Source organism: Pituophis catenifer, unplaced genomic scaffold (assembly GCF_029215685.1).
Source record: "Pituophis catenifer annectens isolate HBS135680 unplaced genomic scaffold, rPitCat1.0.hap2 SCAF_3, whole genome shotgun sequence".
NCBI classification, from domain to species: domain Eukaryota; kingdom Metazoa; phylum Chordata; class Lepidosauria; order Squamata; family Colubridae; genus Pituophis; species Pituophis catenifer.
In genome coordinates, this window is record NW_027256883.1 from 65,533,775 (window position 1) to 65,547,933 (window position 14,159).

Genomic DNA, 14,159 nt, shown 5'->3' on the forward strand with positions numbered 1-14,159 from the left:
ACTCTCAAGGTCTGAAAAGTCTTACAAAAATATAAGCAGCCAAGAAATCTGTCTTATATTTAAAACTGAGCCAAGAAGCCTACTCCTCTATATTGCAATACCTTTTACTAATCAACAGCTATTCACTTTTGGCTGGATGAAGTCAAAAAGCTATTTATAGTCATCCAAGACAAAGTTGCTCTGCATTGTAAGTAGATCCCAGGGCCAAGGATTTTGACATGTAAGACAAATGTCAGTGTCTTCTACTCAGTGGGAGTCTCTCCCTCTGCTTTTATACACAATAACGTTTCATTGTGGTGGGCCAGAAATGCCAAAAAAATATTCACAAGCATGCCATTGACTGCAAATCTCAAATGACATTCATCTCAGGTTGGCAGCGCAACCATTTTGGTCTTTGAGAAGACATCCAAGTCAGTCCTTCTGTGATAGCACTTAGCTGACTTTCCATCTGTATGTTAAGGAAGGGGGGGGGAAACTCCAGATGCATCACAAGTTAAGAAGTCAGTAAAATAAAGAATATTCTTTGACAGAAACATGGCATCTACCACGTCAATTCTGGCAGGCTCCTAGGGGAAGAAATTTGAAAAAACAAAACAAAAATGATATACTTTTGATATACTTCACTTTCCTAATTAGATACCAATACAAAGTTTAAGCTGATGATGTCTAAAAGATCCTGAAACACTATATAAGCCATGCGTGCTGATCTGAAATCTACATCGAGCAACATGACAATTAGATTTGCAAGTTACATTAACGGTTTGTTGTTTAAACCACAATTGGCTGGATTCAGTTATCATGCTATGCCACAGATTGTGGGTTCCAAACCATAATGACTAGATTTACATAACATGCTCAACCAAAACCAAATAAGCCAAATTTTAAATTAGCATGCTGTGTGAACCATACCAGTGGTTGTTGATCAAATCACAATGATGGCATTCATAAATTACACTATGCCTAAGGCTGGTAAGCTACAACTCCCAGCAGCCCAGTTAGCATAGCCAGTAATCAATACTATGAACCAACACCTCGTGGGCCGCAGACTGCACAGATATGCCCTATGTTAAAATGTCAGCATCCAGTTACCAGTAGTGGCAGTATATTAACATCCATTTATTGTTTCTTCCTTCCAAGCAATTAACATTTAGAAGAATATTACCAATCAACCTGAAGATACGATTTAAGCATTGTGGCCGAGTTCAATTATCTCATCCTTTTTTTAAAAAAAAAAAAAAGATCTCTGACTATCACAGGATTTGGTGGCAATTGACTGTTCCCCACATTCAGGAGGTCAAGAAAGACAATGCTTGGAAGTGTGCATGCGTGTGTCTGGGTGTGTTTTCCTGTGGCAGTCCCGGCCCTTTGGAATAGTCTCCTGCTTGAGATTAGATATGCTCCTAGCCTAAATAAGGTACATTTTTCTAGAAGGTGCTTCGGTCATGGACACGTCTTTGTTTACTATTGTATGCTTTAGTTTTTAGTCCTTTTCTGAATTTTTGCAGGGTGGGGGACAAATGCATAAGTACATAAATAAACTCATTATTCCACATTGGTGATATTTTTTTAAAAAAAATATTCTGATCCAATTACTAATCAACTAATCATAAAGAGCCGAGGTGGCGCAGTGGTTAGAGTGCAGTACTGCAGCTACTTCAACTGACTGCTAGTTCAGCAGATCAGTGGATCAAATCTCACCAGCTCAAGGTTGACTCAGCCTTCCATCCTTCCGAGGTAAGTAAAATGAGGACCCAGATTGTTGGGGGCAATATGCTATTTAGTATACTGTCTTTGGTGTAAGCCGCCCAGAGTCCTCGGAGAGTGGGCGGCATAGAAATGTGAATAATAAAATAAATAAAATAATAAACCAAGGAAGAAAACCAATCAGTTCCTTCTATAAACCGTTTTATAAAGTACCCTGTTTGCTGTGTTATACAGGTAGTCCTTGACTTATGATCACAACTGAGCACAGAATTTCTATTGCTAAGGAAGACAGTTGGTAAGCCAGTTTTGCCTCATTTTACGAGCTTTCTTGCTACACTGCTGTTAAGTGAATCTGGCTTCCCTCTAACTTTATCGTGTAGACAAAAAATTAAGAATGAAGAATCATATGTATCTGGACTTTAAAATTCAAACAGCTAAAATTTGTTAACAGAAAATTCAACATTGAATTCATAAATATGCCAAAAGTTAGTTATTTGATTTTGATAATCTATCAATTACTAAATAGACAGAAACCTATTAATTCCATTATTATAGCCAGAAAATTAAACAAAGACCAAAATAATTAATAGCATTATATTAATAGTTCTTTGAATTACAATTTCAACTGAAAAAATAGATCAAAATCATAAGTATGGTTTAAAAATAATTAGAAAGCATGACAGATTACTTTCAAATTTTAATAACATAGTTAACTAAAAAAGTTATTTAATACTGCCACCTAGTGTATGTTTATACATCAATTATACAAACATTATTATTCACTGTCATTATTTTATCCCATTGGTGAGCAGCCATTTTTAAATACAAGCTATAAATTAAACAATTATGTTGTCAAATCACAAATTAAAATCTGTAAAGTACCAAACAGGATAAATAAAAAATATTTTAGATAATGGTTGAAAGTTAAAGAACATAAAGCAAATAATACCTAAATGCAGGATGTAAAGCATTATGTCAAATGTTGGCAATGGTTAGAAATTCAATGATATATGGCAAAAACATTGTAGAAATTATGGGAGGCATTATTTATGCATTAAGCAAGCATGCTTTTTACTCTACCCTAATGTCTTCCTGACATCCAACTGTTGTATTCTGAATGTAGCTGTCTGCAAAGCAATCTTAATAAACAGCTGTTTGTTAGCAAAACATTTTATTTATTTACTGTAATGCATTCAACTCTTTATTTTCTCTTAGGAGGCCAAGGCTGGTATAAAATTCATGTTTTTAACCATTAGAAGCTCCATCATGATTTAAAGCCAAAAATATTAAATATAAAAATATGAACAACAATAAAATATTTCAAATATTTTTGAAATAAATTTAAATAGGAAATTATACATTACATGTTTGATCAGTGAATAGATAACTTTTTCCCAAACCTTCCAGCCTACTAATATTTTCCTTAGTAGCCTAGGCTTGTATTCTCCAATAAAACTTTACTAATACACCTGTAAATTAAGCAAGTCTACTTGATCTGCAATAGAGTCTGCTGCTTGCAATTACTGCGAGTTCAAATCTCACCAGGCTCAAGGTTGACTCAGCCTTCCATCCTTTCAAAGGTAGGTGAAATGAGGACCCGGATTGTGGGGGCAATAAGCTGACTTTGTATAAAATATACAAAAGAATGAAGGCTATTGCTTAACGCATTGTAAGCCGCCCTGAGTCTCCGGAGAAGGGCGGCATATAAATTAAAGCAAAAAAAAAAAAAAGAGTGACTCACATAAGTGACTGAAAATGGGATTTATAAAAGAAACCTCAAAATCTGCTAACATGTCTATTAGCTGACCAATGAAAACAATTCCAATTACTCAAGGCACTGTTTTACTTTATTGATTTAACTTTTAAATAAGTACAGAAGAATCTGTATCCTGAAACGAACATAAATAATGAGCAAATGCAAAGAAAACAGCATATTTAAATCTCATTTTAAAAATAAAACCTTTGAAAGAAATACAACATGTTCAACTCATTACCTGTTATACTGTATCCATAAGCAGCTAGCTGTCCAGCCATGTATTCACCATCTGAACTATTATGGGAACATCCCCATGTACGTATCCAAATTTTCTGTATACCGGGAATCACACTGTCAAGTTGAAAGACACAAACATAATAAATTTTCCCACGATAGAAAAATTTGTCCAGCAGTGATTTACAGATTCCGAGGAACTCACAAACCCTAAAATATTCCCTGAGAGGTAAAGCATTGCAATGCTTAGACAATGCACATACATAGAGTAAAAATATTAATAACAGATCTTAATGAAAGACATTTGCTCTTGATTTTGAGACAATGATAACACTATGAAAGAAATGGCTGAAATCAGGGATGGCTGAAATCAGGGATTTGGGGAATTGTCCATACACATTTCCTGTTCCATGCAGTGTTCTAATATTCCATGGATGACCCTAAACATTATTTTGATAGGATATGAAATTAAAGATAATGTGCAATGGTTTATGCATTTAACAAAGTCCCATTTCTTTGATGTTGGCATGTACTGCACAACTTTGCAGCTTTCTTTTTACGAATGGCGCCATCAGCAACTAGATGTCCTGAAGTATTTAATCTACTCTTCATAAACACTTTGAGTACTCTGAAATGTCCTCGGCTCTTCCTTGGTAGCATGTGGCCTCTCATCTGACGTGAAGGTCCCCATCATCTGACATGATATTGTCAATAACTTTATCTTGTCTGGCCATGTGGTTTTCTTGGTAAAATATAGGAACTGCAGTACAAAGTGATGCCTCTGTCATTGTTCCTAAATTGCCCCCAGCCCCTTTCTGATACAGGTACCTGGTTGCTTTAGTTGGGAAGCTAGCTGATCTTCACACCTTGGGTAATCCTGCTTGGAGTATACACAACTGGCATTTTTCATTCATCCTTCCCAGGAAGACTCCCTACCCCCATAAAGAGGCAGTATAGCAAGACTTGTAGACGGAGAGAACTGTTAAGTCTCCAATCATTTGGTTCTGCTTTTAATCTCCTACTCAACAGAATAATCTCTATCACTATGTGATTGCCTTATGAGTTTCTATCTAGCTTCAGTCTTTCAGATTCTTTATTCCCACGTCTTCCATCCCCTGAGTGTTGTTGGAAATTAAAAGCAGAATTATCTATGTTAAACACAGATCAATCTAATACAAATTAAAGGTACTGTACTTCGAGGGGTCCTTGGTGCTCTCTGAGCTTTCTTGTGTCAGGTTTCGAGGTCGTCTCAAATAAATTGCATTTCAAACAAAGTCTTTGAAGGAAAACTCCTATTTATTAAGCACGACATTCTAAAATCCGACTCCATTGAAGCCAACTCTGACTTCCAGACCCCAAACCCTCCCTTTCCGTTCCCCACTCCCCTGCACTCATTGGCCATCTTCCAAGTCATTCTACCCCTAATCTACCGCTCCAGCTCAAAGGAATTTCCCCCCTCCCATCCCATCTCCTAGGGGATATTATCTCCAGGGAAAATAAGTAGGTGAAAAGTCAAACGTCCCTTTCCAGACGCCTCCGCTTCTCCTTCTTATGTCAGCACTAGAGTAAATGCAGCTTGAAGTGCTGACATCTTGTTTTCTTGCAAACATTTCATTACCCTGACTAGGTAACATCATCAGGGCTAGTGATGTTACTAGCCCTGATGATGTTACCTAGTTAGGGTAATGAAATGTCAGCAAGAAAACAAGCAAACTCTGAGAGTACCAAAGACCCCTTCATTTCAACCCTAACCTACAGATATTCTCCTTTATTGGTACTGTACTTTGTATGGCAAAATCTTACTTCAAATTATAAGAAAGGTAAATATGTACCTATCTCTAGGGGGAGGATCATCCACTTCCACGTTCTTTTGTGACTGGCGTTTTCGCACTTTAGGAATAATGTTTTTTCTACTGAACTGACGATCAAAGGGCTTTGGATCTTGTGCCGACACAATATCTTCAATGTCGTCAAGGCAAAGGTCACCAGCAGCAATCATTTTCTCTGGGAGATAGAAATATATGGCAGAAGAGGAAAAGCATGAAACAAGGATCCTTATCCCTGCAACAGTAACGCACAACTATTCACATCCCCCCTTCCACAAACTGCAAGGATAACAGATCATAGAACAGCAACCATTTGTAGGTCTCCAGCAAAAACCGCAATAATGTCACACATACATCACGATATCATTGCCCAAATGGTACAAATTATGCAATTCGGATCAACTGAACCATAATGCAAATTGCATATAGTACCCAGTGACCTGCCATGTCCCTTCCCTTCTGCAAACCATCTGCTCATTCATGTCAGAAAATTGAGCTTTAAAATAAGAATACATGAAACCACAGTTTCAGTTAACAAGATCATTCAGGGAAAGCCAATCTAATCTCAAAATAATAGAAAAATCACCCGTACTGAAACTCAGGACCATATTTTAAGAATATGAAGATTGATAACATGTTATGGTCCAGACTGGCTAGGAACAATAAATTTCAAACCACTGTTTGCTTCTACTATATAGCTATCAGCACTAGTTTTACACAGAGAGTGCTTTTGCCTAACACACACAAAAAAATGGTGGGTGAACCACATTTCCTCAGCCAAGGTTTTCTTAGTCTGCTGACAACATGATAGCAGGCCCTGCTGGGTCAGGCCTAGTTAGGATACTCTCTTCCATGATATCAGCCCTTCAAGGTTAACCAGACCACAAAACCAAAGTCATGCAGAATAATACTATAGGCTGTTCTCGACTTATGATCAAAATTGAGCCCAAAATTTCTGTTGCTAAGCAGTTTTGCCCTTCCCCTACAATTTTTTTGTCACAGTTGTTAAGTGAATCATAGCAATTGTTAAGTTAGTAACTTAACACTTAACAGTTGTTAAGTGAATCTGGCTTCCCCATTGACTCTGCTTGTCGGAAGGTCACAAAAAGGTGGTCACATGACCCAGGGACACTGCAACCGCCATAAATATGAACCAGTTGCCAAGCGTTCCAATTTTGATCATGTGACCATGAGAATGCTGCAACAGCTGTAAGTGTAAAAACTGTCGTCAGTCATGTTTTTCAGTGCTGTTGTAACGGTCACTAAATGAATGTTTGTAAGTTGAGGGCTATCTGTATTTTTATTCTAAGATTACAGTAAGAGAAACTTGCAAGTCTGAATGCATTTCACTTCTCTCTTCCTTTATCTACATGAGAACCAGGGAGGGTCTTGCCTGAGATACTTTCTCAGATTACAGTTCTGCCCCAGACTCAGGTTTCTTTTATCTGACCCACTGTCCTGGTAAGCGGCTCTTCCTCCTGTCCCATAAAGTCATTCTTTCTGCCCATTACACACAGTGATCCACCAGAGACATCTAAGAAACCTACTAATTGGGTTATACCACAAGAATTAGGAAGTGTGCTTTTCAATCTGATCGATGGGGGGGGGGGACCATGCAAAATATTCTTAATGTACCTATATCAATTTTATAGAAAATCATCCTACCCGGAAGTCCCCAAGACTCAATATTGCTATCACTGTTATGCTCTCTACAGCATTCAAACAGGCTAAAATAATTAGAAATTACTAATGCCTACACTTACTTATATCAAAATTATTATCAAATTTCTTGAACTGCAGCAAGTCCAAGAGATAGATAGATAGATAGATAGATAGATAGATAGATAGATAGATAGATAGATAGATATCAAAGTTTGTCAACACATGGCTTACTAAATGTTTTGGGCTAAATTTCAACAATTCCTGACAATTGTTCAGGCTGGCTCTGACTCTTAAAATTTGTCATTCAAAAGCTAGGGGGTTCAGTATTTATAATCCTAGCTGAATATGCAACTGTATTTGCCAACAGCTACTAGACACAGTCACTGGAAGTCAGGTGGCATAGAAATTTGAAAATAAAAATAAAAACAGCAGCTGCAAGTAAAAAAATAAATGATACTGCTGAATTGTTGTTCAGGACAAGAATCAAATATTTTTTCCAAATAGCTAAATGACAATCATATTGAAACAAAATACAATATTAGTATCTTCAAATAAAACCTTACCTTAATATTGGTAGGTATTGGGATTTTTCAGCATTTTTCCTGAAAGGAACAGAAGATTGTTAGCAGTGATCACCTATATCACCAAAGAGAAATAAAGAGAAGCCTCATTTTGATATTACTGGCAAAGGAAAACGTCTTTGGAAAATGCTCTTCCACAGCCTTTGCTGCCTCCAAAAACTGTGTGAGATCATGGCCCTCTCACACAGCTTCTGGAGGGTCCAGAGACCATGCAAGAATACAGCCCATTCTTGCCCAGCCCCTGAAACTTCTGAAAATCAAGTAAAATGGGGCACGCTTTCAAAAATAGTTCTTGAATGTTGGTGAATAATGGTGTGCCACCCAAAATATTGTGGTGTGGCACCATTGATACATATGTCATAGGTTCACCATCACTGGCCTATTATGTGAATACTTTACTTTTAAAAGTATTTTTAAATACTTTATTCAAAGCACATTTGTATGACCCAAGAATCCTTTGCTTTTTGGAAATTCAAAATTCAAAACCTCAAATAAATCTAAATTAACTAGTACGTTTTCCTTTAAATTGGGTTATAAGAATTAAGGTAACAAAAAGAAAACTGAGAATAGATTCTGAATAAAAATTAGGTGAACACAAAATATGCTTTTAAAAACACATTAAGATAATTTTTTTAGATGCAACTTCCTGAAACATTATACTGTGTCTGGCTTCAGTGTTCTTTGAATTTTTAGAGGAAAATACATTTCATTCCTGAAGCTTAATGTTTAGCAAGCCAGTGTATTTTATCAGATAATTTCCCCCTTTTATGATTCTTTCCCCTCAACATAAAACATTTAGAGCATATTAGATATTATGTTATTGTCAATGTTTTTATTGTATGTACTGTATTGGAGAGGAGATCAACCCTGACTGCTCTTTAGAAGGCCAGATCCTGAAGATGAAACTCAAATATTTTGACCACCTAATAATGAAAAGGAAGGACTCACTAGAGAAGAGCCTAATGCTGGGAAAGATTGAGGGCAAAAGAAGGGGACGACAGAGAATGAGGTGGCTAGATGGAGTCTCTGAAGCAGTAGGCGTGAGCTTAAATAGGCTCCAGAGGATGGTAGAGGACAGGAAGACCTGGAGGAATGTTGTCCATGGGGTCGCGATGGGTCGGACACAACTTTGCAACTAACAACAACAACTGTATTGGATTATTTTGAATTTTTGGGAAAGAAACTTTCCTTTTTTAAAAACTCAATTGGTTTAATAAATGTTTTAAAATTACAAAATAATAATTACGCTGCAAGTAGATATGAATAATTGGTATCTTTTTTAACTTTTTATTTTCTATAATGTCTCAGTATGTGGAGGTTATCTTTAAATACACCATCAATGCACTCTGAATGTGCACTCTTAGAAACATACATTCATTATTTGCTTTTTCATACAAATATTTTTTTCCACTCATTCATTTTCTGATTCTCAGTAATTGCTTGGACACATCCCTACAATTTTCTTGACAAGTTTTATCAGAACTGGTTTGCCACTGCTTCCTTCCTGAGAGAAAAAAAAATGGACCAAGTCACCCAGCCAGCATTAATTTAAGTATCTTCAGTTACTTCTATTTTAAGACATTTTAAAACAAATCACATCACTGACTGTCTCCCCTTTTCACATTATCACTTTATTTATCTGCTTCCCTAGAATAAGGGAACTGAAAGATTTACATTGTATTTTGTGACCTTCAGATGGCTTAATATATAGCTTTTAAATGGATTTGTGATTCACTTTTCTACAGTAATTTATTCATTCATTCACTCTATTTATAAATCAATGAATCAACAGATTCATGGAGGTTTACAAAACAGTCAACAAACCTAATACTTAAAACTTCTACAGTAATTATCAGTAGCCTTTAGACCAGGGGTGTCAAACTCAAGGCCCATAGCCGGATCCGGCCTGCAGGGTGCTTAGATTTGGCCTTTAGGGCCACCCTATGAACAGGGAAGGACTGGCCCGCGATGCCTCTGCCAGCAAAAAAGGAGGGCCTCCGTTTTTGCTGGCAGAGGGTTGCAGGAGGCCATTGCAGCTGAAAACGTACCTCCGGAGCCTGTTTTCTCTGGCAGAGCACTCGGGCCACCACAGGCACAAGTGACATTGAGCTGGCCTCCCCCACTCCAGCCCCCCAAGGTCAAACACAACCCTGATGCGGACCTCAATGAAATTGAGTTTGACACCCCTGCTTTAAACTGTTAAAAGGGATGGAACGAGTCTTAAGCTCATATTTGACTTTAGCTCCGTCACATTCAGCATACAACCACACCAACTAAAACAGTGTTATAACTCATAGCTTGCAATTTGGGCATAATCAATTTGATTCTAACTCCTGCATCCCAGGCATACGTATTACAGAAAAGCCCTCACTCACTTACCTGTCAAAAACATAGGGAAGGAGTGTACACCAAAATGTTATGGTGGGTGCATTTTGCACAAACATGTCACAATTCCACTGTTTATATCATGAGCCTGACATCAGTTGACACAACAAATGGAGCCAATTACATTTTCTGATAAACAGTTTTGACTGACAAGTGTAGTTGACAGTTTCTGGGTTTTTGTTGACCATTTCACTACAAACTATAGTGATTTGACTAGAATTAGAATCAATGAGAACAAAAGTGGGGAAAGGCTGATTCCACCCCTGGATGATGAAAAGCAGAGGAAGAAAAGGAAAGTGAAGGTATGCAGTATTGCAGGCTATTTCTTTTGCTGACTGCCTGCAATTTGGTAGTTCAAATCCCACCAGGCTCAAGGTTGACTCAGCCTTCCATCCTTCCGAGGTGGGTAAAATAAGGACCCAGATTATTGGGGGCAATATGCTGACTCTGTAAACCGCTTAGGAGAGGACTGTAAAGCACTATGAAGCAGTCTATAAGTCTAAGTGCTATTGCTATCGCTATGCTGCAGCTATTACTAAACTCCTACTTTCTATCTTATGCTGCAATAGTGATTGCATGCAAAGGGGGGAATTCTGAGAGTTGAAATCCACCCATCTTTAACATGTAGCTAAGGGTAACAAACACAGATTTAAACTGCTGAGACCCACCTGTCCCAGATAGAGAGTATTTTAGAAAAAATTAATTGCCTTCGCACCAGCACCGATTTTATCCATTTCGATTGTCTGATAGATCTCATGATGTGCCATCGAGTCGATTGGGATACCTAGCGACCACATAAGATAAGATTTTCTCCATCTGCTTGGCAGATAGGGAATCACTTGCTTCGCCACCGATCGGGTGAGATCCCAGAAAGGAATTTCCCCCTAAACCAAGGGTCTCCAACCTTGGCAACTTTAAGCCTGGAGGACTTCAACTCCCAGAATTCCCCAGCTAGCTTTGCTGTCTGGGGAATTCTGGGAGTTGAAGCCCGCCAGGCTTAAAGCTGCCAAGGTTGGAGACCCCCGCCCTAAACGACAAGAAACCAGCGCATCTCATCCACCGGTGAATCGGATCGAAGCACAACACAATACCGGGCTAAGCTATACTTCAGGCCACGGAAGACGAAATCTAGCTCTCCTCCCCGACCGGCGGTGCGCTGACAGCGGCGAAAGCAACCCTGATAAGCAAAACCGCTTACCTGGAAGCTCCCTAGCTCTGAGGCTCGGAGCAGCCGCACATGCACTGCGCCATGATGTGGCCACGCCCTTTCTCACGTCACATGAAGACGTTGACGACGGGACGACGGAGGGAACAAACTAGGTTCGTTTTTTCGCTTCGCGAAAAGTCAAGGACCGGTTAACTCTTTCCTGGGACGTCTGCCTGGAGTCCCAACGAGGACTGTGGGTTAAATGGAAACGATGGAAAAGGCATCGCCGGGAAAGAAAAAAGCAAAAAGCAAAAATAAACTCAGAGCTGAGGAAGCTTCTTAGATGAGAAGCGAAACGTCTTCAAAGAAAAAGCAGAAAGTCTAGGTGCCTCTGGAAAAAAAGCACCTTTGGGACAACCCTGACCTGGATTGACTGAGAATCTCCATAGAGATCAAGTCTCAGGGGGAAGAGTTGATTTTTAGGCAGTATTTATCCCTGAGATGCTGGATTTCTCTACAGCAGGGGTCTCCAACCTTGGCAACTTTAAGCCTGGAGGACTTCAACTCCCAGCATTCCCAGCTGGATGGGGAATTCTGGGAGTTGAAGTCCTCCAAGCTTAAAGTTGCCAAGATTGGAGACCCCTGATCTACAGTATCTGCGTATGTTGAATGAGAGACAATAGAACAATAAAAAGGATTTCAGCCGTCGTTTATAATTTGGGGGGAGGGGGAGATGACCACGAAGAACGAAATCCCAAAAATTTTTTTTTCAAAAGGCAACTGGAGTGGATTTTTTTTCCCCCTTGAAAACGTTTCGCTTCTCCTCCAAGAAGCTTCTTCAGTTCTTGGATGAACTGAAGAAGCTTCTTGGACGAGAAGCGGAATGTTTTTAAGTGGGGGGCGGGGGGGGACACAATCTAGTTGCCTTTTGAAAATGTTTTGGAACAACCATGACCTAAATAAATTGAGAATCTCCATAGACGTGAAGATTGAAGAATGAAGGTTGGGTTAGCTGCGTGTTAAGAGGATTTGTGATTTATAGCGCTATAATACAGAGTTTTGGATTCCCCTCCAAAAGGTGCTTTGAGGAGCTGCAGGCGTGGGAATTTAGCACGGGTTGCGACACTTTAAAACAGTTGCCTTCCCCAGCCCAGCCCCCGATCGCGTAGCTGCTTTTAGGTAATACCGTACATCCTGCCCTTCCTCCAAAGCACTTGTTAAAGGTTTTAACCAGTGGTGGGTTTCAATTTTTTTTACTCCCGGCTCTGGTGGGCGTGGCAGGGAAAGGTTACTGCAAAATCTCCATTCCCTCCCCAATCCAGGAGAAGGTTATTGTAAAATCTCCATTCCCACCCCACTCCAGGGGAAGGATATTGTAAAATCTCCATTCCCTTCCCAGTCCAGGGGAAGGTTACTGTAAAATCTCCATTCCCTCCCCACTCCAGGGGAAGGTTACTGTAAAATCTCCATTCCCTCTCCACTCCAGGGGGAGGATACTGTAAAATCTCCATTCCCTCCCCACTCCAGGGGAAGGATCAGTGGTGAGATTCAAGTAATTTAACAAATGGTTCTCTACCCTAATGATTTTTTCCAACAACCAGTTTGCCAAACTGATCAGAAAGTTAACAACCTGTTCTCCCGAAGTGGTGCAAACTGGTTGAATCCCACCACTGGGAAGAATACTGTAAAATCTCCATTCCCACCCCACTCCAGGTGAAGGTTACAGGGGAAGGGGAACGGCATCTGGAATATAAAGATCACAGTGAGCGATAGCTTGGGTCAGGGGCTCTGGGTTTATCTGGATTCTTCTGATGGAATCTAGCGGTCAGTCTCAGGGCCTTGACATTAGGGGTGGGTTCTAAAATTTTTTACTACCGGTTCTGTGGGCATGGCTTATTTTGTGGGCGTGGCTTGATGGTCATGTGACAATTCTTTAGGATTTAGTAGAGGTACTGGTCTACCAGGCTTCTAACTGTTTGCAGAGCTGTACCGGTCTACTCATTTGTTTTTGGAGGCACTGGTCTACCCATTTGTTTTTGCAGGCACTGGTCTACTCATTTGTTTTTGGAGGCACTGGTCTACCCATTTATTTTTGCAGGTATTGGTCTACTCATTTATTTTTGCAGACACTGGTCTAACCATTTATTTTTGCAGGCACCAGTCTACTGATTTGTTTTCTTTTAACACTGATCAGCTGTAGGGCAGCCTTTGAAGCCCAGTGGCAAAGAGTTTAAACATTTTTTTTTCCTCTAGCCGATCAGCTGGGACTCAGGAGGCAGCAATAGATTGGGGATGGGCCAAATAAAAGGTAAGAATAACATGGGCGGAAGCAGGGGGCGGCAGAACCGGTTCGGTGACGTCATATCATACTACTGCTGGCTTGGCGGAACCGGGCCAAACCGGGAGGAACCACCACTGCTTGACATCCTCCATAGGGACCCAGGATGCCTCCGACAGCAGATACCCTTTCCACATTATTAAATACTGGATTTTCTTCTGCCAGCAAACATCTAGTATGCCCTCCACCTCATAGTGTTGTTCCCCTCCCACCATAGTAGGAGTTGGTGGGGCCCCTCAGGTGAGTCACGTGGACCAATCGGAGCAGGCTGCAATGGAATACCGGATGGGTCTTTCCTAGCAATCGGGGAAGACAGAGTTGCAGTTACTGGATTAATGATCCGTACAATCCGGAAGGGGCCTATAAACCTAAGGCCCAGTTTCTTACAAGGTAGGTGTGATTTCAGGCACTGGGAGGTTGTAGCAGCAGCGGCTGTTGGCCCAGGTGAAAGGTGGGGCACCAGGTGTGTGTGGCCGGTGCACCCGCCATAATGGCGGCCCCAAAGCGCTGGCTGCACCAGGGCTGA

The 14,159-nt window shown here is 40.0% G+C and overlaps 1 protein-coding gene across 1 annotated transcript in view; it reads right to left on the reverse strand.

Moving 5' to 3' along the window:
- CDKAL1 (CDKAL1 threonylcarbamoyladenosine tRNA methylthiotransferase) overlaps positions 1–11,418 on the reverse strand; it is a 309,422-nt gene extending 298,004 nt beyond the window's left edge. The window contains exons 1-4 of the mRNA XM_070942475.1: positions 11,347–11,418; positions 7,746–7,784; positions 5,527–5,698; positions 3,699–3,811 (exon numbers count right to left, since the gene is read on the reverse strand). Of these exons, the coding sequence (XP_070798576.1) occupies positions 3,699–3,811; positions 5,527–5,693 (280 nt within the window). The 5' untranslated portion in view covers positions 5,694–5,698; positions 7,746–7,784; positions 11,347–11,418. The remainder of the gene's footprint in view (positions 1–3,698; positions 3,812–5,526; positions 5,699–7,745; positions 7,785–11,346) is intronic.
- Positions 11,419–14,159: the final 2,741 nt, after the last annotated feature.